Source organism: Drosophila persimilis, unplaced genomic scaffold, assembly GCF_003286085.1.
Source record: "Drosophila persimilis strain 14011-0111.01,24,50 unplaced genomic scaffold, DperRS2 tig00003933-arrow-pilon, whole genome shotgun sequence".
NCBI lineage: Eukaryota > Metazoa > Arthropoda > Insecta > Diptera > Drosophilidae > Drosophila > Drosophila persimilis.
In genome coordinates, this window is record NW_020825706.1 from 1,721,992 (window position 1) to 1,747,578 (window position 25,587).

General features: G+C 44.5%; 2 protein-coding genes across 3 annotated transcripts; one reads left to right on the forward strand and one right to left on the reverse strand.

Annotated features, from left to right (window-relative positions):
• Positions 1-500: 500 nt before the first annotated feature.
• LOC6594310 (single-stranded DNA-binding protein 2) lies at positions 501-6,505 on the reverse strand. The gene is made up of 2 exons (XM_026994448.1): positions 5,798-6,505; positions 501-4,285 (listed from the first exon to the last, which is right to left on the reverse strand). Exon 2 carries the CDS (start codon positions 3,711-3,713, stop codon positions 2,370-2,372), a length of 1,344 nt encoding a protein of 447 aa, XP_026850249.1. The 5' UTR covers positions 3,714-4,285; positions 5,798-6,505; the 3' UTR covers positions 501-2,369.
• On the forward strand, positions 4,626-25,340 carry LOC6594311 (hexosaminidase D). Of its 2 annotated transcripts, none has more exons than XM_026994447.1 (3): positions 4,626-4,684; positions 22,965-23,720; positions 23,771-25,340. In XM_026994447.1, exons 1-3 carry the CDS (start codon positions 4,634-4,636, stop codon positions 25,133-25,135), a joined length of 2,172 nt encoding a protein of 723 aa, XP_026850248.1. In that variant the 5' UTR covers positions 4,626-4,633; the 3' UTR covers positions 25,136-25,340. The 2 variants fall into 2 exon arrangements, with proteins under 2 accessions (XP_026850248.1, XP_002019809.1); XM_002019773.2 differs by lacking the exon at positions 4,626-4,684 and adding an exon at positions 8,226-8,334.
• The last annotated feature ends 247 nt before the right edge of the window (positions 25,341-25,587 follow it).

The following is a 25,587-nucleotide window of genomic DNA, read 5'->3' on the forward strand; positions in this document are numbered from 1 at the left end:
AATTTAACTTAATTACTATTTAAGTTTTTCTCGCTTGACGCATCATGGATGCGGCATGCCACATCGTTTAGATTTAAATCAATGCAGCATATACTATAAATTGTCTCTCGTACATATTTTTTTTTAAATTCCGACACATTAAACATATACAATATTTAAAATAGATTTTTTTCGCATTTTTTTTTCTTTCTTTAAATTATTTTATCAATTGATTTGCGTGTGTGTGTGTGAAGGTGTTAGTATGTGTGTGGTGTTTGTTGTATTATAAAGAAATGTAATGTATTTTCTTTATTTATATTCCTTTTGATTTGGGGCTTATAAATTATCTTCGAATCTAATGCTATTATACGGGTGGATTTTCCCTTCTACTGCTCCTCCATCATAGCATCCATCATTATGAATGCGAAATGTGCTGTATCGGGGATATAGATGCAAGCACAGACATATACAATATATATATATATATATATATATATATTCTATGTACTTTATAAATATTGTTTGTTTTGTACAGCATTCATTTTGTTTTTTAATTGAATGTGATATTTTTGAATTAAACGTTGCATTGGGGTTAGGTTTTTTAGGTTTCTACATTTGTGGTTGCCTTTGCTGCCTTTAAGAAATATATATAATATATATATTTGCATATGCATATTAAACAGCTAAATCTTATAGTTATTCGCGTAGCTATTCTGCAATAAATTAGTGCATACAATAGGCTACAATCTGTATCGGTTTCTGGTCTATATGTATATATATATATATATACGGGTGTATATATAGATTTCTATATAAGTTTCTTATGGTGTCCTAATGCACACAATGCCGTGAGGAAATCGAAACAAGTGCAAACTGTTGCCGATCTCCAAAAACTGAGGGGGGAAGTCATACATATCATATTATATCATATCGCATATATATATAAATATGGTATTGCTCGCTGTTAAAAGGAACTTAAATAACAGTTTTCGTTTTAGTTGTTTGGTTAAATTATAAATACCCATACACATGAGAGAAAGAGCAAACGCAAAGAAAAAACAATACAACAAAACCTTAAGCAAACAAACGAACCAGCAGATCGACAGACAAGATACAGAATGAAGAATGAAAGCATAAAATAAATAGCGGCAGCAAAGTGCCAAGTTTACAATTTGTACAATGAGAATTAAAGATGAGAATATTATGTGGGACAAGAACGGAACGGGGCCGAACGAGCGAAGAACCGATCTGCTAGACACTGTGCCCATTGTGCAAAAATCAATCGGGGGAGAGCATTTTTAAGAACGTGTGTTACAATCTATACAAATACATGTCCAATAATGCTAGCTATATACTCAACTATGTGTATTATGCATATCGTTATAAATATTCCATTCATTCATTCAATCATTTTATGCCATAAGCGATCTTTTGTTGCGCCTTGCTTAACAAAAAATTCATTTGCGATTATGGGTTTTTCGTTTAGTAAGCAAGTAAATTGGTATAAATAGTGGGCGATAGGATAGGGATGCTTGAGAGACAGCTTTGAGCGGCTGTTTCGAGGGGTAGAGAGTAGAGTGTGAACTAAACAGAAGACTTGCTAGACTTGTTGCATATTTTAACATTACTTTAAGTATTTTTGCTTTTGTTTCTCTCTTTTTATGATTACTCCCGGCTGGGTTTCTCTGTGCCTGTTCGTTCCCTTTCTGGGTGGGGAGGGGGCTTGCTTCCCTGCTCTGCTGCTCTGACAGCGTTGCCAGACGTCAATCTGCTCATCATTCATTCTGCCCTAACCTCACTGCACTGTTTCCTGTCCTGCATTTCTGGGACATTTTCAAGTTGAATTTATGACAAATAATATTAAAAATAGAATACAACAACAAAACGAACTTATCTAAAATCAACAGCGAGTAATACAAGTGGAAATTACAGTGCAGTGGGGGTGCGGTACAGTCACCGGAACCGGAACTGGGAACAGATTTGTCCGTTTGATCCTTTTATCGTTATACAGTTTTACATTTTACAAATTGTTGTTTGCCTTTTAGTCTATTATATTTAAGGGTTTCTCTATTTCTCATACATGTATTAATTTTAATTACTTTATGCTTATGTATCAAGGATTTTTACTACCGCTTTTGTTTTATGCTTGGTTTTTTGTTTTGTTTTTGTTTTTAGAAATTGTTGTTGCCACTACTGAGCAGATTGGAGGCTGCCGCCCCAAGGGCTGCCGCTGCTATGGATGCCGCCGAGGGGCTGCCCGCCGTGCCATTGGATGCAGCTGCTGCCACAACAGCTGCCACAGCGGCTGCCACCGTATTGAGATGCTGTTGTTGCTGCTGCTGCTGATGAAGTTGCTGCTGCTGCTGGTGATGATGATGTGGATGATGTTGTTATGGCATGAAGTAGTCCGGTTGATCTGAGTCTTTCTCGAACCGCTTGGCCTCCTCGTGCATGCTCTCCTTGATCTTCAGTATGGCCGCCGATTCGGTTTGATCGTTCTCGCCGGGGCCGCCAAACCCGCCGAGATTATAGTCACCCATGCCGCTGCCAGAGTCCTCACGTGGCGTTCCCGGTCCCCCGTTGGCTGGTGAGTTCTTCATGCCATCCAGACCGGTGCCGTCGGGGCCACCGCCGCCATTAAGTACAGGACCCATCGAGTTGGGGCCACCACCCATTGGACCCATGCCGCCGGGACCTCCTCCGCCGCCCCCGCCATCTGGGCCGCCGCCCATGGGGAATTCTGGCTTCATAAGTGCATACATACTGTCGCCGGGTCCGCCGACAGGACCACCTTGCGTGTTATCCTGCGGCGAGGGCATTATGGGCGTTCCTGGTCCGGGTGGACCGTTCGAGCCGGGGCCGGGTCCGTAATTTCCTGGTGATGATGATGAATACGCATTCAGAGGCGCCGACGCATTGGGCTGCCATTGCGGCGGTCTTCCGCCCGCTCCGCCCATGCCCATGGGCGGCATTCCGCCGGGTCCGGGTGCTGGGCCACGCATTCCGCCGGGCCCGCCATAGCCCATAGGTCCCATGCCACCGGGACCACGTGGCGGATTCATGCGTGGATTCATGGGACCCATGCCGCCGCCAGGTCTTGTCGGATCCATACTATTCGGCATCATTGGCTGTCCGGGCGGGCCGTTGAACTCGTTACCCATTCCCTGCATGCGCACGCCTGGTCGCGGACCACCAGGGTATCGGGGTCCGCCCATAAAGGGCGGCTGGCCGGGCATCATCTGTGACGGCGGCGGCTGCGGACTGGATGCATGCGTTGGCGGCGACGGCCGCATTGTTGAATTTGGGAAAAAATTTGGACCCATAGGTCCGCCGGGTCCCATGGGACCGCCATCGCCGCCGGGAGGCATCTGTCCCAGAGGGCTCGGCGCCGGACCGCCGGCATTGTGTGGTCCGCCGGGTCCAATGCCATTCACGCCATAGCCGGAGCTGACGAATCCGTAATCATGGAAGGCCTTGGCCTCCGAACTGTGATCGCACTGATCCCGACGCTCGGGCGCCGCACAGTACAGATCCCAGAAGACGCACCACCAGGTGTGCAGAAATCCTGGCGGCTCGCCGAGCGTTATGTTCTTCTCCCATCGGATCTCGGAGAGGAATGTTTGCGCCGCCTTTTGCGCGCCCACGTGCAGTAGATATTCGTAGACGTAGAGGGCCAGCTTCTCCCGTGCCTGGGCATCTGAGGGGACCGCGGATGTCTTTGATTTGCCGTACATTTTGTTGGTCTCTTCGGTTTTGTTGGTTTATGTTTATGTGATGTTTCTGCTTGCTGCTTGCTGGTCGCTGCTCGCTGGTAAGGTGGTTTTCTTTGCTTTTCCTTTCGCTTGCTTCTTCGTTTGCTTTCGCTCTTTCGCTGGTGGTTGGCTTCTACCAACTTCCACTTTATTTAAATTTATATATTTTTATGTACTTTTTCGAGGCTCTGCTCTTGCTGTTGCTCTGCTTCTGCAGCTTCTCTTCTTCTGCCTCTGCTTTTGGCTTCAGTGGCTGCTCTGCTGGTGCTCGCTGCGGCTGCTGTTGTTGTTGTTTTTTAATTGGCCGCGCTTTGAGCTCACGCAGCCGTTCTCTGCCGCTCTATTACTTCCACCATTTTTAATATAATTGTTGTTATTGTATTTCTTTGCAAATGAAAAATAAAACACACTTTGTGCTTTTTAACTTTTTGCGATTTTTTTACAATAAACTTTTAGCGCGCTCTCCGCTGTGTGTCGCCACTTCTTCGTTTTACCGTTTATTTTTTTTCAGGTATTTTTTTGCCTGATTGTTGCTGCTTCTTCTTGCACAACCACTAAAAACAGAAAAAAACCAAAGAGAGAGAAAGAGAGCGTGAGTGAGAGAGGGCAAAATGAGCGACATTGTATGTATGTGTGTTGCAAATTTGTATATATGTATTCATGTGCGTGTCCGTGCATGAGTGTGTGTACTTGCGTGAGTACGAGAGAGGGAGCGCGCGCATTGTCGACAAAACGGCACAAGTGCTACACTGACTGCCAACAATTATGGTTCACTTTGGCTTATCTATTGTTGAAGTTTTAGTTAATATTTTACGTTTAGTTCTAAATTGTCAAAGTAAACACTGTAAATTTAATAATATAAAACACGCGCGATTTAAATATAGTTGATAGAATCTTTTTAAATGTACGCGAACTTTTCGCACAGACTTTTGTGCGTCGCTGTTCGTCGCCAGGTGAGTGAGTGAGTGATGCTCTTGGCTGCTCCGTTTGGTCGTTTCGTAGGTAGCAAAAGGCCAGGCCAGGCCAGACCAGCAGCAGGCAACGTAATCTGTCTGTCTACTGTATGAGGCTCCCGCTGTCAAATGGCTATTCAAATCAAAATTCGTCTAGGGAGCTGCTGCTCCCCATTTTATTAACACACCACTGTGAGTGACTGAGTGAGTGAATGGGTGACAACAGCACCGCGAGAGAGAGACAGGGCGCGTGGCGATAAGGCCAATTGGCTTTACAAGGCAGGTGCATCCGTTACTAGGTCCAGGGCCACGAATATCGAATATCTAATGGAGACTTCACAGAACCTCTTAAATATAGTCATTAAATACGTATGAAGTGAGCCTCGCATGTGTGAAATAGCATGCATGCCTCCAGCCATGCACTCTAACTCACTCGAATATAGTTTATGGTGTTTATTGGGAGACTGTCAGCTGTTATCATTGGCCAGATGTTATCAGAAATCTATTATGAAACCAAATAAGGTTTACCCATACCATACCCAGAGAGCTATCCAAGAGCAAACTGGGAAGGCAAGTACACCTTTTTCTTTCTAGCTCTTCATGCAAAGTGGCTACACTTTTTTGTGATGTGATGGCTGGCTGTTCTGTTCTGTTCTGTTCCCCTTTTCGGGCTGTTAATCAACCTCGAGAGTGAGTTCCCAGGGCTCTAAAAATCCAACAACTGACGGCAGAGAAGAGGTTCTGTTCTGGCAGGGCCAAGCCCGAGGTTCGTTTCTGTTCTGGCTTGCACTGACTACAAAATACCGGTCCATCTCTCTCTTTTCTTCTACAACGGCTGATGCTTGCTTGCTTCACTGCTGGCGTTTCTGTCGCTGAAGCTGCCCTGCCGCTTCCTCTGTCCCTGTGTCCCCGCAAACAGTAGTAGGACAAAAAACTACATTACTACCGATATTTCACCATTGTTGTTGTCGATTCGGTTTGCCGTTGTGTCTAGGTTGGAGACGTCATCAAATTTGGTACGCGGGTTTTCTCTCGCACGTTCTACTTTTTGCCACACACACTGCACACTGTCACAAACTCACAGATGGTTGTTTGTTATTCTTGCATACGCACCTTTCGTTACTCTTTTCTTTTAATACTTTTGTTTAAATACACTTATTTTGTTGTACCGTGTATGTTGTTGATTGCAATTTTATCACAAAATCAACAAGAAACACAAACAGACACACAATTTGAGAGGCTGCTGTGGCAGTGCTCTGCTCGTGCGGACAAGAGAGCGAGAACGACAACGACAGCGAGAGAGTGAGTCGAGTGAGAGAGAAAGAGAGAGAGAGAGGGAGGAGGAGCAAAAATACGGAATTTTATTACAATCTCATTGATTTTTCGTATTCGTATTTGTCTTTGCGGCTCCCCGGCTCTTCATTTGTTTTGCGCGCATACATATAATTATTTATTATTAAACCGCGCGCTATTTTACTTCGTTTTTATTTTTGTTGCTTTTTGCACCAATTCTCTTCGGGGTGTACTTGTATTCGTGTGTTTTTATGTGGGTATGTATATGTGAGTGTTTTTAATTTCTTTTCTAAACACACTTTTTCGCCTGCTGCTGTTGTTGTTGCTGTAATTTTTGCAAGTTTTCTCTTCACACGAGTTTCATTCGCCTTGCGCTTTGTCCGTGTATTCGACGATTGCTTTTGCTGCCCGTTCGGCTGCTGCTGATGGTGGTGCTTCTTCTTCCACTAAAAATCGGCTCTTTTCTGCCTGTACGAAATTTTCACAGCGAGTTTGTGTGTTGAAATGCATTTTAAATGGATTTCATTTCAAAAGCAAACACAACGTTTACATTTTCACTTCGATTTATTGTTTTAATTCGTTTCAATTTTCGTTTTTAAAAATTTCAAAATTTTCGTATAAATACAAGTTTTTGCTACAAGTTGTAGAGCAGTGTGCCCGCGGATTTATCGATAAAATATGCCGAAATATACCGACATATACCGTCTCGTTTTAAAAATATACCGTGAATATACTGAAGAAGTCAAGTTCTATTTTACATATTCCTCGTTTTTGATATTCCGTTGAATATTACTAGCTAAATAAAACATTCAGCCATGCCATCATAATTTTATACGATTGATGAATCAATTTTCTACAAGATTGGATAGTTTTTAATCCTTGCTTTTATTGTATTTTTTGTAAAAAAAGGGTTAAACGAAAAAGTTCAACAAAAAAAAGAGTCGCAATGTTGCTGGTATTTGAAGACGTGGTGCGTGTATAGCCTTTGTACACCCTATTTCGCTAATTTTATATGAAGATCAAACGTAATTTATTAAGAACTTTTCTCAAATTGATATTCTTTAGACATATTCAAGTACCTTATTAGTATCTTGTATATATTTATCTCGATCCTGATACCTACTGAGCCTTGGAAGGCAAACGTGTTCACAATTCTATAACATCCATTTCCCCAAGGGTATGTGTGCATGGAATTAGCAACATGTTTGTGTATGGAATGAGACTCTTGTTGCAAAAGCGAAACTGCGGCGAATCGGGTATTGCCTATATTTCAAGCTATATAGATTTGCCCACTTAGCTTAATCATTGATAAATGCATTTTCTACAAGATTGCTTCTTTTCATTATCTTAATGTATTTTATTTTGACTAAAATACGGTTTTCAATGAAATGTTGCTGCAACTTTTGTGTATGGAATGAGACTCATTTCTGTGAACCGGTTATTACAGATTCTACCCGATTCAAATAAATACCAACATATACGGTCTCATTTTCAAAATATACCGAGGGGTTCGCGCCAAATCTAACCTTTTTGAATGTGAGCGACAAGAATTTAAATGTTGTCAACCGGGCCATTACCGATTCAAAAAAATACGACGAATTCCTCAATTTTGATGTTCCGTTCAATAATACCAGCTATATAGAACATTTAGCCATGCCCACATAATTTTGTTGTGGGCAACTCATTGTTGTGAACCGGTTATTACAGATTCTACCCTATTCAAATAAATACCAAAAAACACGGTCTCATTTTCAAAATATACCATAAATATACTGATAAATGATTGTATATCCTCGATTTAGATTCGATTAAATATAATTTTATCCAATTAATGAACCTATTTTCTAATTTTCTGGCCTATTTTAAATAACTGCTTTTATTGGATCTTGTCTAAAAAAAATTTTAATAACCAAAAGCCGATGTGCCAATGGCCGCTGCAATGTCCCAAGGTATGTTACATGGAAAGTAAGGAGACACAAAGAAAGCAAGAAAGAGAGCGACTGCCTTACCCCACATTTAATAGATCTTGCATGTATTGATGCAGCTGCATGGCTGCCAGAGGTTTGAAAAAAGTACCATTATTGCCAGATTGAAAAAACGAGCTAGTGCGCGGGAACATGGTGGGGTTTGAAACAAGTCTAGTGCGCAAGAACTTTAGCTTGCCGCCAAATGAAAGTAGTCTGTGTCTTGGGGCATAAACATTAGTGCAACTGCAACTGTTCGAGAAAGCTGTGCGTGGTGCGGCGCTTCAATTTGCTCGACTATTGAACTGCCATTTCGCAATTCTCGTGCTTTGCGACACGCGACTTCTAATACGCCATGCAGTTAATTATAGTGTGACGACACCGGCCTAAACAGTTAAGTTTCAAAATGGTTACGTTTCAAAAAAATGCACTTTAAATAAACATACATAATTCCTCTTTTTTGGTTTTGGTTTTTTTGGCCATTTATCGAGCACGTGATGACCGAGTTCTAAGCGTTGCATGCGGCATCCACTTCCCGCTCCCCTACCCCTTTTTGAAAGTTAAAAAACTTTGCTGATTTTGCATATTGGAGCCCTCCATTCAAACGGAACAGACTGGTGACGGCTGTCCCCCAGTCGATTGCCTCCTGTGGGCCATCGTTTACCAAATGAATAATGGCGCTTTACGGCGGGGGTACAGGGGGCTTAGGCCCTGTCTTGTTTGCTCTCTCAATTCCCTTTTGTCAATTTTTATTTGACACATTTTATTGAACAAATCGTAATGGTAATCCTTTTGCATTTCTAATTTTGTTAAAATTGAGGGCGACATTTTGAGCAGGGGCTCTCCAACCCATTGACAGCTCCCAAGGGCAACATTTGTTGTGCCCGTATCCTCCTGTGTATGTGTATGTGTGTGCTTGTGTGAATCCCCGTCTAAATGGGAATCGAAAACGGATTTAAGGCTGATGCTGACGCTGTTCTGGGTTTTGGCTCTCTGCCTCTGTTCCATGCTGTTGACTTTTGGCTACCAAACATTACCTTTTTTTTTTTGCCATGCCAGCAGAATTGTCCCTCTGCACGTTCCACATGTGCGTTGGGCATTCAATTAAAAACATTTCGAACATTGCATGAATGGGGCCGTTGCTGCACAAGGACTTGACTGCGATTCGACTGCGTGTGTCCCAGATGGGCCACAAATCAGAATTAATAAACATTTGTAGCACTGTAAACTATCTGACAGCACGCATAACTCTCTGAGTAATTGAATTAAGCTTCAATTAATGGCATTACATTATCCTATCATACACATTACTAATTGCTTGACAATTTAATGCATTTATTTGCGCAAGGGTTTTTCATGCAGCCTCATCCTTGCATGAGTACGTCCTTATGCCACGCCAATCGTATAGCGAAGAGAGAGCGTTATGATTTATCATTTAAATTGTTTTTCGTTTTGTTCCTTGCGGCTTAAGCGGAGCGGAAGAGCGAACAAGAGTGAAGTAGGGAGCATGTATTTTTCTCTGTCACTCACATGCACACCGGCACCTCGCACCACGCATCACGCACCCCCCGCAACCGTACCGCACCGTAAACCCACACGCATGTATCGTTGTCTGAAGCAGCATCTGGGTTTTTGGCAAGCATATATTTCACAAGAGTTCAAAAGGGGATTGTGCTTACTGCGGTGTTGCCAACCATCCGGATTTATGAAGCTATCTTCAAGCCCTTCGCTCCACTACCCACTACCGCTGCACATGGCAGGCGTTTCCGTTTCCGTTTTGCCTTTTCCGCTTTTGGTGTCCGTCTTGCAAGTCTTGGTCGTCGTTGCAGGTTGCAGCTGTGGCACTTGTAATTCAATTGCCCTGAAAAACGGCCATGCCACCGAAAAACGTTGATTCATGTTCGGTTCGGACCCGCAAAAGTAGGCTACGTTTATTTCAATTCCAGCCAGACCCACACTTAGAACAGAAGAGTATTGGTTTTTGTGTAGGGATCTTCTTTTTGGGGGAGGGGACCTGCACCATATACATTTTATATGTCCTAATTAAAACATTTTGCCACAGTTAATTAACGTCGTTTTGATTAACGCACCAAAATTACATTTAAATATTTCATTAGCCATGTGGAAACTGGGGGAACTTTTCATTAACACACACACACACATTAACAGCCACACTCACTTATTCACACATTCACACTTTGGCTACCGCAACCGCACACAAAAACAAAAAAAAAAGAGGAAAAGGACGAGCAAAAAATCAGGCAGCACAATTTTACAATGTTCATAAAACGTATGGACAAGAAACACGAAAAAGTTTGCCAAATACATACATATATACGTGAGTGTATATATAGTTTAAAAACAATGGCACATTTCCCAGTGGGCAGGCCCAGTGCCAGGGTCCGTCGAGGCCCATTTTTGAGCGCTGGCAGCCATGCGTGAAACGCAATCTGCGTTTAAGCAGGGGTATTGCAGGGGTAAATAGAGTGCCGAGATGGTTAAAGGATGGAACAGAGTAGAAATGGCTAATGAGCGAAAGCTTTTGGGTGCAGATCAGGAAAGGGACACTTTGATCGGTTTGGAATGGAATGAATTCCATTCAGAGAATGGAATATATGGAAAGGATCAGAAAAGAGAGATCTAAATGATGCTAGGGGAACGAATGGGTGAGTGAGTTTACATAAGATCCATTCCCCTTCCGGCGGACTATATGGGAATTTGGAACAACGAAATGAAACGATAAGCCATACAAGATTTGCAATTGTGATCAGATGATCAAAAAGGAAGAGTATATTAGCCATGTCCCCTCTTCATGTATTTATTTGTAATCCAAATCCTTTAATATTCCATTACCATGATGGCATTCCTTTTGGGAACCCCCTTTGCGCTCCTGTGTCCATTTGTTTGGCGGTCACGAATACCAGCACTGCATAGTGCTTCATTTGAAAGTTATTTAGAGTTCTGCTGATGACATCGCATTGGGGTATATGGTCTGCGGATTGAGGGGTACGGAATGCGGAGTGCGGAATAAGGGATGTATGTGCGTGTGCCTGTGCGTTTGCACAAATTATATCTGCATGAGTGCGTATTGAAGTCAGACCTTGTGCTGGGAGGAGACAGGAGATCCTGTTTGTCCTCGGTGTGTGCTGTGTGGGAGGGTGTTGGGGCCACTGAGCAGACGGTGACAAGCAAAACGAAAACATTCCCAATGTAAACAATGGGTACGTGCAGCAGGATGCGCAGGATACGTGCAACGTGCAACAATGGCATTAAGCGTGCAACAACAGAAGAAATCTCATTTGCAAGCAGTGCCACATTTCTCGCATGCAAAATGAGAGCCAGAGCCACAGCCAGAGCCAGAACCAGACGCAGGATAGGAAGGATTCCTGCAGCTGCTGGTCCTTGGGACCGCAGACATAAGTTTTGCCAGGCTCATTTCATGCCTCTAACAGCCCGAACAGTCTCGTTGCATTTCGGTTTTTAAACTTTATCTGAGGGTATTAGAACTTGGCCATAATGTTTGTCAGGTAAACGAAAGGAAACTCCAGTTTCCGACTACATTTTACTGGCATTTTGTAATCTCTTTTGCTCTCACAAAGCGAGCCAGTTGTAAGTAATTTAGTTTAAGGAATATTCGCCCCACAAAAGTTTATAAAACAAACTACAACATTTTATGGTTTTGCTAAAAATTGTGCTGTAATTAGTAAAGCACATACAAAATGAGTTTTGCTATTTGAAGCCTTTCGAAAATAAATAGTTTGAATAATATTTGAGTTGTTGTACAAATTAAAGTAGAGTTTGGAACACTTGAATATCATTCATCCACTATTTCAATTCATTAGAATTCCCTATAGCTGTTTCTTTCCTTTGCGTTCCTGGGTCTGTTATTTGTTCAGACTGTACCCGGACTGTTAAAGCAGAGATTTGAACACTTGAATATCATCCAGCCCATTGTTTCATATCCACTATTCCAATTCCTTATAGCTGTTTCTTTCCTTTGCGTTCCTGGGTCTGTTGCTTGCTCAGGCTGTACCTGTAAAATATCTACCAAAGCCTGTGTGGAGTGGTTTATGATTAATGATTACAATCTGATTATTTGAATAGGCTTAGCTTCAAAGGAAGCGCATATCCCCTTCGACGTGCTTCAATTGAATTCCTCAGTTTGTTTGTTGCTGTGTTTTTTTGATGTGAAAAGTTTTGCATTTCTATTTGCATTTACAGAATGCCAAAAGGGGGGACCACACAATGAAGGATACAAGCGGCAGGAAGATATATATGTACGCAGAGGGGTGGGTAGGGGGGTGATTATGCAAAATGGGGCAGTGGAGAAAAGAATGGCTATTCGCTGTTGCATTTAATGCGTATAAATTGTTATAATTTGCATGATAATACCCCCGCCCGTGCGCTTGGTCCAAAATTAAATTAGTGAAAATATTTTAATTGCACTGCAGAATGGAATGGAATGGGGATGATGTGCGGGAGAGGAGGGGCTCATGCAAATGCGGTCTGAAGCCGAAGCTGCAAGAAAATATGGGAATTTCAATGAAAAATCTAACAAACTCGTTTTTTGTGTTGGTTCTGGCTAGAATGGCTTTCCTTCTGAAGCGACTTAGTTGTCTCTCTGCCTCTGTTCTGGCAGCTAATCTCCTGCCTGTCTCTCGGTCCTGCTGTGTGTGTCTCTCGGCCCTGCTGTGTGTTCTTCTGTTCTGTTCCAGCAGCCAGCGGGCGCTTAATTAATTTTTAAGACATATTAGAAGCAACAAGAAAAACAAGCACTCGACTAGTGAAACCCTAGAACATGCCAGGGACAGTGACAGCGCAACAGTGGCTCCACTAAAGTTGAGCGTATGGCGCGACAACATCAGATGTTGCATGCTGCAACGTGCAGCCCCGTCAGACAGTGATTTATGTGGCTCTGCCTCTGCGCCACTCAAAGATTAATTACTAGCTGCGGCACTTGTTCCCCGAAGAAGAGCTTAAAATGGTTTAAAATGAAGCATGGAAGCGGGGGCGAGGCATACATGGTAGCATTTTCCAAATTGGCTTAAAAGTTTGCCTCACTTTTGGCCACCTCAATCCTGGATTCAACTCTTGACTAATGCCCCAAAGCCATGACCAAATACAACCGGCTGGCGGCAGCCAGTTAAACAATTGACCAAAAGTTTTTGGCTTGACTCAAGTGTTTGACATGTTCTGGTTAGCCTTTGGCACACACTCGCAAATACACAGAAAATTGGCAGCAAAGTTAGAATTGCATTTGGGGGGTCCAAGTGGAGGGAGAAGAGATTTCGTAGAAGGTGGAATTGTGCAGGTGCACTCACACGTTTCCCCTGTTTCATTTGAACTTTGTTGACTTTCGAATTGATTTGCAACTGAAGTTTAAACTATTTCCCAAGTGTAAGTGGGGTATTTCATTTAATATTGGTGTACTTCCAAAATCAAGAAGAGAATTTTGTGTCAAAGAAACTGAACTGGAGAGGTTTAACGCTTAGAAAAGGTTATAAAGGATGAGATTGTTAAGAGTGCAATCTTTGTTTTAAATTCTGGATATATTATTGGCTTTATATTTATTGTCTCGTAGCCTTTTAAATTTCCCGCCTGTTCTTTGATAGGCTAATACTGCATCTGTCAAAAGGCATCTATCATTTGATTCCTGTCAAAATTTGAAAACGCTGCGCCATTTTGTTTGTGCCTTACAGAAATTAGAGGACAAAAAGTGAATTTCGGGTGCTCATTAAGCATTTTTTTTTGCGGAAGAAAACATCACTGATAAATACTATGGGAACTCTGCTCTGATCTATCAATTTCAATGATAAACGAGGGGGAACGTTGTGAGTTGCTGCGGACACCGCAACTCTACAGTTATACCCGATACTAAGTCAGTATGGCTCTCCTCCTCCTCCAGACGCCGCTAATATTAAACGACACGACAAAGAGTGCGTGCGAGAGAGACAGAAAATCAGTCTGAGCGTGACGTCGGGCGCTGCGTAGCCAGTGCAAATTGGCTATAAAAATGATCTGATCTGATCCAGATACAGCAACCTGATAGATATGGTCATTATCTATGATTCTGCGTTTTTAGTTTTCTCGAATGTGCAATATTGTGGATGCCACAGATCTTCGCCCTTAGTGGGGGCGGAAGTAGGCGGGGCAAAGTTTTGAAATATTCTTGTAGCAGTGACATATCACAGAAGTCTGGATCCAAAACATCGTTGCTCTAGCTCTTATAGTCTTTGAGCACTAGGCGCTTAAGGGGACGGACAGACGGACAGACAGACATGACTCAATCGACTCGGCTATTGATGCTGATCAAGAATATATAGAATGGGGTCGGAAACGATTCCTTCTGGACGTTACACACATCCACTTTTACCACAAATCTAATATACCCCAATACTCATTTTGAGTATCGGGTATAAAAACCATTCTAATTATGCCTTCTACCTAGAATCCATGAAATAAATGAAATTGATGGGTGACTTTTAAAGATTTTGCCCAATCCTACAAAAAACCGGTGACCATTTATTGGCTTAGTAAGGCCAAAATTCAGCTTCTCTAACACCAAATACCCCTAGAACTGTTTAAGTAAGACCCTTCTTTGGTCTTGAAGCTATCATCCGGTTTTAGATTGGTTTCTGGAAAAGCGTTTCCTGGTTTGCCGTTCATCAAACAGCATGCACTCAGTAGATAGAAGAGAGGGGATAGATACAGTGAATGGGGAGCGCTGGCTCATCTCGATCTCCCTGCAGTTACTTAATAATTCATAAACATCAATCAGAGCTCTCGACCCGACCCGTAGTCGAGGCCCCAGTTTCAATTCCAGAGTGCATTCCACCAGCCAGCCTGCCTTGTTAGGTGGGCTCCTCCATATGGTGGGCTTCTCTTCTCTCCTCACCTCACTCCTTCCCTTCTGCTGCCTGCCTGCCTATGTGGGGCAACACTTCCTCGTATATAGCGCCACTCCATCAGTCGGCTGTCACTGTTTTGGGTCTGTCTGCATTAGTAAACATTTTGTTGTCAACGTTCGTCATTTGCTGTCATCAGGGCGACGAAGGAGTCAACAGTCACACAGCAGGCAGACGGATGCACTCCAGAGAGAGAGAGAGAGAGAGTGAGTGTGGGGTGTTGGGTGTGGGGTGTGGGGGTAGTGCTCCACTCGAGTGAGTATCTCCCAGGCTAGTCGGCATTTTGCTGCCTGTGAAACAAAAGATTTTAATGGCTTTTACTGAAATTAAGAGGCGTTGAAAGTGGTCGGTTTTTTGTGTGAGCCACAAATTACAGACCGGAAATATATGTAAAAGGGAATTTAAATACATAAACTGCTCTGCATATACATATATATAAATATGCATGACATTACGCTGACATTCGAATTTAATGATGCATAATGTTTGCTGCGGTTGCTGCATTCTTATCGTTAAATAAATATCACGCATACGCACTGTTGCATCCATTCGTGTGCATTGACTTTTGGGCCAGGCCAAAGTGATTAAAACTGATGGAAAATGCATCCCCAAATATATGGTAAGCCATTGATTGGCTTTAAACAAATATCGAAGGCAGCTCTCAGCCTTAAATGCAGTTCCTTTCTTCTCACCCAAGGGGAAAATGAATCAAGAGAGCAGTTTCCTTTCCATCTGTTTGCTCCACTTTACCATTTTTCAATCAATTTGTCTTCCCCACACTCTAGGACTCATAAATCACTCTAATGCCCATAATGCAATTGAAATCGATTCGCCGAAGCATATGTCAGTGTAAACATGCTTGTACATGTTCTGATTGAATTTCCAGCTGTAAAACCCAGAGCCAAAGGCGGAGCTTAGTCATTGCCATGCCTCCCCGGCAATCAGCCACAGAACAATCTTAGATCTACCTATATCTGCTCTGCAGCATCCTTTCTTGTATGATATAGCACTCGAGGAATCTCTGTCTAGAAATCTGTGTGACAAGCAGCAAACACGTTTCATGTCCAATCTCGCCCTCTTTTTGCCTGGCTTTCCTTTTTTGTGTGCTCTTTTATCCGTGCTGTTTGCAGTACAAAAAATCATTTCAAATTATAAACACCAAGCTGCCGAGTGTCCCTTTTCAAGCAGGACTCTCTAGCTACGTGGCCTTGTCGTGATTTTCATACCCCGATGCACTTGGGGCATGTTGCATCCTGTAATTAATATGGCCAAAAAACAAACAGACCCCGAGTTCCTGTTGACGTAGTGCAAGAAATATTTTGGTAAATAAAGCAAACGGAAAGGCTGTAATATTAAGAGGAGGCATTGCCATGAGGAAGACCTTATATCGAAGGAAGGCTCTGTTGCACAGAGCAAACGAAACGGTATTGCCAAGCAAGAGATCTTTATAGGAAAAAGAGTAAAATCTGGTAAAAGCATTGCCATGCCAAAGAAACTTCTAGGTTAGAGAGCAATCGAGAGCATTTCCATGCCAAAGAACCTCCTATGAAAGAAAGTAATCTAGAGCATTGCCATTCAAAAGAAAACTTCTAGAGAAGAGAGCAATCGAGGGCATTGCCATGCAAACCTTCTATGAAAGACCGTAAATGAGAGCATTGCCATGCAAAAGAACCTCCCACGTAAGAAAGTAATCGAGAGCATTGTCATGCAAAAGAACCTCCCACGTAAGAAAGTATTCGAGAGCATTGTCATCCAAAAGAACTTTCCATGAAAGAGAGTAATTGACAGCATTGCAATACAAGCTTAAGCGACAGCTCTTGCAATGGGATCAAAGAAGATGGCTATAGAAAATACCTAAGCCAGCTGATATCCTTGCCATACAACACACAAAAGAGCAAGTGAGATGACAATAGGTAGCATCAGTGGAGAGCCCAAAGCTTCGTTTGACTTTGCTGTCTTTGTGGTGGGCTTACCTTAAGGGGTATCACAGCAGTCGTGCCTCTCGATCGTTGCACCTTTTTGTCGTTTTCCCCATTTTTGCTGCTGGTAGCAGACGCTGTGACAGTTTCTGCTTTTTACTGTTTAGCGCCTTGCAGCGCACCAAACTACGAGTAAGTGTTGCATAGTTATAGACGTGATGTTCTCTCACTCCCCCCCTTTCACGCGTTCTGTGTCTGTGTCCGGGTCTGGGTCTGTGGCTCTCTCTCTGTCGCTCCATTTTCCATGATATGCTTTGCTTTTTTCGCTCTAAACTTTTGCAGTTATAATCTACTTATGAAGTAGGTAACAACGTTTTTATTAAGCCTGGCCAGAGAGACCCAAGGAAAAAATGGAATGCAGACAATTTTGAAGCTTTGCTAAGTTTTCCCGTTCCTCCAACGAGCAAGGGAAGTTTCAGGAAAATTACTAAGAAGGGGGGAAGGAACAAGGTCCTAGTGGGGCCTGGCAGTAACTATTTCATCAAGGATGTACATATATAGACCCTCATGCCAGATGCCAGGCACGATCCATTACGGCGACAACTTTTGTTTTATATTTTCTACCCTCTGTAGATTTTTCATTTGCTTTGCCAATTATATTGTTATTCGTGGGGGAAAAACGGTGGACTGACGGGGGAAAAGGCATACATTTTATTGCCAATTTTTTTGGCAACAAAACAAAATGCATTTATGGCTTGAATTAAATTTGTTTATGGCATTCAAAGTGGGTCAATAGCGAAAACTATTTTGTATGGGCTTTGGGCCTTTTGTCTGTGTGGGCGGCAGAGGTAGAGTTCAGGTGGAGGTTAAACTCTGGGCTCTCTGAATATTTGCCTGGTTTCAAGCGGTTTTCATGGAGGTTACTTGACTTAAACTCTCCCAAATGGGTAAATGGAAAAATATTGCTGCCTAGTGTAATTGGACTATTTCTCTTGACTGCCTTCAACTGGAAAATCCATTTGGATCCTTTGCCAGCAATTTAAAGGCGCTAACCAGAGGCTATGGGAATGGGAATGGGTATGAACTCCGGCTATGTGCATCAGCATCATCAGCATGCATAGCAGAGCAAGCACTCCATCCGAGCTGCGCCATGCCGCGCCGTGCCGCGCCGTGCCCCAGCTTTTCTTGCCCCCAGAGCGCTCTGCATTGCGAGTTGGTGAAATATATTTGAGTGCCCATCGAGCTCCATCTTGAGGCTGCAGTGGGGATAAAAGATATGTATATCCCATCGTTTGTTTGGCCCTCAGCTCGTCGGCCATTAGTCGGCTGCGCACTGGCTAATGGACGTTAATAAGGCGTTAAAGTGCCTAATTGCCGATTATGGCTCTCGTTGCGATAGGTCTGAAGAGGGCTAGCCGGCCCCAAAACACAATATTTTGCATGCCCATGCAATCGACCTCCACTCCCCCGCTCTGGCTCTCCGTTGGGGTAATCTATGGCCCGACTAGGTCCTGCTGCTTTACGCTTAAAGCCACGTTAAGACAGCTCTGCTCTGCCCTTGAGCCCCCCTGTTGCGTTGGAGCAAGTTTTCCCTTGCCGGAAAATGCAATGCAGGGAATGCAATTTAAGCGGAGCCAGCACTGGAGCCAGTGAATGGGAATGCTGAAACAGCAGTGGGAGCGCCAGACGCCATAAGCCAGGAGCATGAGCCAGGAGCAGCCACGATGAATGGCCTGCTGCCAGTGTATGCTAGACCATGGATCCATACTCTGTAAATTGTTTGCGAAATTCTTTTTAAGGTAGATGGAGCTTCTTTCTTTTTGACTAAATACGAGTCTAGCCCTGCTCCCGACAATAAAAGGAGTTGCATGTCCTGCATATGTGGCAGTAAACCAAAAGGGAAACTATCTGCAAATAGAAACTGGTTTCAACACACAAAAGCAATATGTGAAACACTAATTGCCCAGAGGAATATTGCATTTAATTGGAGCCATTTTGCCAGCTTAATTGGCAGCAATTGGCAGTTAATTTACAATCTACTGAATCTACTAACTGAAGCAAACTATTAGAAACTAAATGCCAACAAAGATTGCACTTCTTTAATGAAGAGTGAACTGTTTTTATATGGCTAATGCATGTTGGATGTTTTTTTAAACGGAAGAATATATAATAATTATGTGTCTAAAATTTGCGCAGATCTCAAAGTCGATGCTATGATTAGTGGCTTGCCGCAGGGATATACAAAATACGAGTACATGTGCTTTTTGTGCGACAGTAGCCGTAGGCCTCTTTTAATACTTTAAAAGAATATTCAATTAAAGAGTTAATCATGAAAATTAGTAAAAATCTAATTCCTGCATTATTAATGAAATTCCTAAACGGCCCTCAGCAAGGCCAATATGGCCCTTAGTTATCCGGAGAGAGTTCATGGTGTTTATGGGATTCTAATCGCGAATCGAGGTGTTTTTCGCATAGGCCAGTAATTGCTGTGGCGTCTTCTTGGAGGTATCTTCCAGTGATGCCCAGGTGAGAGAGAGAGCCGGACAGTTGCAAATGAGATGTTCCAGGGTTTCGATTACCCCAGGTTCATCACATTTCATACAGCTGTCTATAACTTCTATGTTCTCCAAAAGATTTGGTTATTTAACCTCTGATTTTCCTCGTAATAGATCAGGCTTTCATTTCCAACCAATAAGTAAATTCAGCAAAAATCTTCTTGTGAGTGCAATCAATAGTATAACCCAGTTTTTATTCTACATTTTAAAAAGTTACGGAGTTAAGATTATGCCATAGTCGGTTGCTTGGAAATTTTGATGGTGGATCGGAATCGGTGTAAAATAGTGCTATTCTTGGAATTTATCTCATTTCAAACTGTTTTTTTTTGGTATAGGAAATTCTTCGAAACAGTTGCTGCTGCTGTTTCCCTGTTATTGGACTGTTTCTTCAATGAAACTTCACTGATTTATCATATATACAACGCCTATTCATAAGAGATACCTGACTGATTCTTATAGGATAGGATCAAAAGTGGAGGTCTGTGTAAAGGTTCCTCGACTGAACGCTGAAGAAATCCTTCAATATCTTTTCCTTCCTGTAGATTCCTTATAAATTGAAGAGCTAACATTTTGGGTGGCATTCTCTTATACCCCGTTATACGCTGGAAAAAGTGGGGGTGTGTTGAGGGGTTGGGAGAAATCATAAACAGCGCTTGAGTGCATTTCAAGTCCGTCAGAGCCCGCTTTAAGGATTTCTCTACAGATTTTTTTGTTGCTGTTTTGGCAAAATATTTCAGTTTCATTTTTATTTTTGTGGCAAGCTGCCAAATTGTGCTGCGGTCGGCGTTGCAAACACTTAACATCGAAGGGTGTGAGGAGAGGAAATCATGCCCCACACAGCAGGTTACGGATGGTGCATAGTGGGGTTTCCCCGGCAGATCTCCTGTCCATGGCCGAATGAATGGTGACTGCAAATTGGCCCGATGGTTTGTGGCGCAATTAAATTTAATTTTGAAAACAGTTGCCTGAACTGCTCTAAAGCCCGAATGCAATTAGCGCCCCTTCCTGGTCCTGTGGCAGGCAGGCAGATATGCAACGTGGACTGTGGCAGGAGCAAACAGGCAAAAGTGAAAGCATCAGCGTCAGCATCAGCGCCAGCATCAGATGTCTGAAATTCGACATCAAAGGGGAGGCGAACGGGCAGGGGCTCGGGCACGGGTGGCCACAAGTCGGGGCATTGTTATATATGTCTATGTCGGCAGCCTATTTCTGGCCCATGTCACGCCCCCTGGCCACACACACTCGTCCTGCCTCTGCCTCTGCCTCTGCGCTGCACTGCACTGCACACTCCTTTGTCCTTTGTGTGTCTGCAGTGGGTGTCTGTGCGTTTTGTTTGCTTAGTTGGTTTCTCTATTTTCTGGCCCTCGCCAGCTCCGCTCCGCACTCTCGAGCGGAAAGAGAACTTCAGCCAACAAAGCGCTCGAAAACGAGAGCGAGCGCCCTTTCAAAATTGTTTGTGGCTTTCTGATGCACCAAACAACAACAAAAAGTGCCTGAACGAGAGGTTCGAGTAGTCGAAGGTTGAATACTCTTTCGTCTTGAGACCTTTTATTGGTTTATAGACAGAGCCGCAAACAAATAAAGTTCAAGTCCTATACCTCCTTCTTCATAACCCTATAACCGAGGGGCTCTGCCGCATGACGTGCCTTTTGCCGTGTGTAACCAACATCTCACTTTGTATTCCCCTTTGCAAGGGTATCGGCTGATTGAAAAGAGGAAAGTACTCATACGAGTGCTGTACATGCATACAATATTTGTATGTTCTCCGCTCTCCATTCTCCGCTGGCAACGCTTTGAGTGCACTATTTTTTGGCAACAACAAATGCTGGAAAGTCAGGCGAGTGCTGCAGTGCAGGAGTGCAGGAGGAGGCTGAGAGAGAGAGAGTGGAATAATGCAAATGTGGATTAAGCCAAATGGGTCGGCAATCGGATTTCGATTGGTTATTTGCCAAATGCAAAATGGATGATGACCGAACTAAAGGATGCTGAAACTGTGGCATTGATGAAGCTTATAAATGGCAATACTCATTGGGTTATACACAAAAGAATCCCTAATTGTATTGTTACCATCATTCGAGTGACAAAATTGTAATTCGATTGCGTTGAGAGTTGAGGCAAGGATCGGACTTTAAGGCAAGAGTAGCTGGGTATGTCCCCACAATACAACTGAAGATGTCTTGAGCTAAATTGTAGAGTTTTTTGCGGCTGCTGTGGCTTTCCTTTTGGCACTAATGAAATGAAGTTTACCAGCATCCACAGCCGGGGCTCACCTCTTGCCCTCGCCCACTCAGCAATTTGCGACAATTGCGACTCAACGGGCAGACGCGTGGTTACCTCTGATGATCCACTACAGCTCAACTCATCCACTCAGCCACAGTCGAAGCCGTCCTGGCACACTGTCCACAAGGACTCGAGAACTTTTGTGTGTGAGTTTGTCTTTGTCTGGGAGTCAGTCACGAATGTGGGGGGGGGACCTCTGACTGGCAACGCAACGCAATTCAATTTCCGCTACACAGACAGACAGCTGCATATTTCCACTTGAACACTTGCATTTATCGCCTGTCGAACTGCAAGTTTTTGCTCCAGGCCCCAAAGCTGTTGCTCCTCCTCCTGCTGCTGGATTGTGCCTGACTTTTATCTATGTGTGTATGTGCGCTGCTTTCATTTAAATAAGCAGCCAGTTGTGCCTATTTAAACCGAATGCCAACAATCTCGCACAGCATTCAATGCAGACCACTTGCCATCATAACGCTATGCAACAGGGTTTGTTTTCCATGGTGGGACAGAAAAGTAGATAAACGGAATTTAATTGGAGCAATAAAAGAGAATGAGGGAGGCAGGAATGGCAGCAGCTAATAGTAGATCTGGGAGTTCAACATTCCATTAAAGCTACATATGCCACACAACATTTAGAGTCGTTACGAGTATGGTGGAGGAGAGTACAGTAGAGTGGTAGTAGATCCACTAGAAAATATATATATGTATATATATTGATCCTTCCGCTTCGTAGATCGACCTATTCCTTAGATGAAACGTTTAGGGTTTTATTCCGCCACATTATATCCTATATTCCTATATCCTATATTGCGTCTACCCCGGACTCTCTAGCCTCGTTTCACTCAAGCAGACGACGACAACGATCAAAACATACTGTATAAAATAGCGAGATTATATGTCCGACTGATTGACTCTTCCACCTCGTGCCTTTGCTGTCTCCCTTTCAACCCGTGAGATTTGTACTCATAAGAGTAAAAAAACCCATATAAGTGGCTCTTTGTAGCCTTTGTAGTCTCTGCAGACAGAAGTACAGAAGTCTTCCTGCCTGGGCCCATAGTACATAGCCCTAGGATCCCCGCTGTAAAAGGATGAGAGGCATTTACAAAGGCAACAACAGCGCGCAACAGCCCTCAACTTAACCTCAATGAGTGCTGTGCGGCGACGGTGGCGTATGTGTAACATGCGGGCGACTCGAATTGCGGGCAGATTTATATATAGCTTAGCTCCGGGGGCTACTTGTTGGATCTTCAAATATTTATGAAAGGCGAATGAAGAAAGTTTTTCCGTTGCTTGCACTCTGCAGGGCCTCGGCTCGGCTCCACTTTACTTAACCCACTATCTCTCCCTCGCCCTCTCCCTCTCTGCAGATGCACTCGAATCTGTGGATATTTATTTGGCGCCGCAAACTCTCCTTCCTGCTAGTAGTGTCTGGCCTCGTGCTGCTGGGTCTCTGGACATGGGCCATACTCATCGATACGACCACCACGCCACCACTGCCGGTTCCCTCAGCGAATGCTGAGGCAAGAGAGCGCCAACAGCAGCAGCAGAACCCGGGATACCAGCAGGTCCATATTATCCAGAAGCTAATTGCCCAGGCCAACCGTGTGCTCCGCGCCGATCGACTCAAGGACAACGCCGCCGGAGAGAAGGCGCCAACTGTCCAGCGTTTGGGCAACGTGCGATTCCTGCGTCCCACCCAGGCCAAGAAGGCCCCACTGCCGCTGTCCGAGAGCTATCTGTTCGAGCAGGAGCGCCTGAAGATACTCGAACAGCAGCAGCGTCAGCGCAACGCCGGAATGGAGGAGCTGAATGCCAATGCGGAGGATGAGCGTATGCTCAGCTCTGCCGAGCGCCAGACCCAGTACGAGCACGATCTCCAGCGGATGGGCGTTCCCGTGGTGGCTGGTATCGGACCAGACGGGCCACGTTCCCCTAACGAGCGTCTCGTCCACTTGGATCTGAAGGGGGCTCCGCCCAAGCTGAGTTTCCTCAAGCAACTGCTGCCGATGCTCAGGGCTCTGGGTGCCACGGGGCTACTGATCGAATACGAGGATATGTTTCCCTTTACTGGAGCCCTCCAGCCGCTGGCCGCCCACAATGCCTACAAAGAAGATGAATTGAGGGTAACATTGAGGGATTCAAGAGATTCATTTAACTTATTATAGTCTTTTAGGACTTTCTGGAGTGCGCCGCCTTGCATGGTTTGAGTGTGATGCCTCTGCTTCAGACCTTCGGGCATTTGGAGTATGTCCTGAAACTGGAGGGATTCGAGCAGCTGCGAGAGCTGCCCGAAAGTCCCCAATCCATCTGCCCCAGTCAGCCGCAGAGCATGGCCCTGCTGGAGCAGATGCTCACCCAGGTGATCGAGCTGCATTTACAGTGCATCGGCAAGGCCACCCCCTCAGCCCCGACACTGCCCATCAAGTTCACGCACATCCACATCGGATGCGATGAGGTGCAGCGCATGGGGGAGTGCCAGGCCTGCCGCCAGAGACTCCGGAGCGAGCTGTTCCTGTCGCACGTGATCAGTCTCTCGCACTTTGTGCGTCGCCAGTGGCCCCAACTGGGCGTGGTCATCTGGGATGATCAGCTGCGATCGATGTCACTCAGCGAGCTGCAGCACTCGCAGATCGGCAGCTATGTGGAGCCCATGGTGTGGGTGTATGCCAGCGATATCTATCGGTTCATCCAGCCGCAGCTGTGGGACACCTATGCCAAGGTCTTTCCCAGTGCTTGGGTGGCCTCGGCCTACAAGGGAGCCTTCGGCGAGAGCCTGCTGGTGCCGCCGCTGCAGCATCATCTGGAAAATAATATACGCTGGCTGGCGGTCATCGCCAAGGAGGGCGGACGCTTTGCCAAAGGACTGCGCGGTGTGGCTCTAACCGGCTGGCAGCGATACGATCACTTTGCCGTCCTGTGCGAACTGCTGCCAGTGGGAATGCCCAGCCTGATGGTGTCGCTGTCGACTGTTTCCAAGGGTTATTTCAGCACTAATCCAAGGGACAACGATCTGCTGCGCGTGCTGCAGTGCGTCTTTCAGCCGGACAGCCGGCGCTCGGGTCGCCCCTGGCTGGAACTTCATCCGAATGCCCATCATAGCCAACTGTTTGCTGTCTGCAACTATCCCGGCCACATGGTCTTCAAGTATGCCCTTCGCCTGTACGACAAACTGGCCGAAGTGGGAGTCTATCTACAGCAGACGCGCGAGCAGAGCGCCTGGCTCTCCGACTACAATGTGAGGCACAACTTCAGCTCCCCGTTGAGAGTTCACGAGCTGATTGCCCGAACGCCAATACTGATTGAGGAGCTGCGCGCAATGGCTCGCGAGGCACAGCAGCTGCTGTGGGAGGCGTACGATGAGTACACGGTGGCTGAATTCGTAGAGCAGCACATCTATCCTACCATCGAGGCGCTGCAGCGCCAATTGGCCAGCGGAGCGACGCTGCTCCAACGCCGCACCTGGCCACAACGGCCGCTGCCATTGACCCTGAGGATACAGGAGGATATGGGCTTGGTCACAGATCGCCAGCCGCACTGAGCAAACACACCGTGATGTTGATAACTAATGTATAGTGATGGCGTTCGAAACGCCCCAAGACCCAGCAATGGAAAATAAGCGATAATTCGAATGTTAACAGCGCTGCAGCAGGCATTTCTCTATCTATCTACATATATCTATAATTAATAGCATTAAATGTTCATTTTTTCTAGACTACTTTATAAGCCAAAGCTCAATTATACAAGTAAAAGATCTAAAATAATCATATGATAATCCAAATCTACAAGTAATTTGTTTATATGCCAAAAAGAAACAAGTGCGGGCTAGTATACGAGTAGCATTTCAAATATTGCGCGCACTTCAGTTCTAATTTCAAATTTCCCGCACAGTTCAGTGGGAGTGGAAATTTTAAAGCTGACAATGGCCTTACAGGGTTGATATCAGTCGCGAAAGCGCATGAAAAGGATGCAAGCCAGGTTACTATTTACGGT

Excerpts from the sequence above, each read along its gene's own strand:
- LOC6594310 (XM_026994448.1), bottom strand. The coding sequence starts at position 3,713 with ATGTACGGCAAATCAAAGACATCCGCGGTCCCCTCAGATGCCCAGGCA.
- LOC6594311 (XM_026994447.1), top strand. The coding sequence starts at position 4,634 with ATGTACGCGAACTTTTCGCACAGACTTTTGTGCGTCGCTGTTCGTCGC. Across the intron at positions 4,685-22,964 it reads GCGTCGCTGTTCGTCGCCAG|ATGCACTCGAATCTGTGGAT; the intron begins GTGAGTGAGTGA and ends CCCTCTCTGCAG. Across the intron at positions 23,721-23,770 it reads ACAAAGAAGATGAATTGAGG|GACTTTCTGGAGTGCGCCGC; the intron begins GTAACATTGAGG and ends ATAGTCTTTTAG.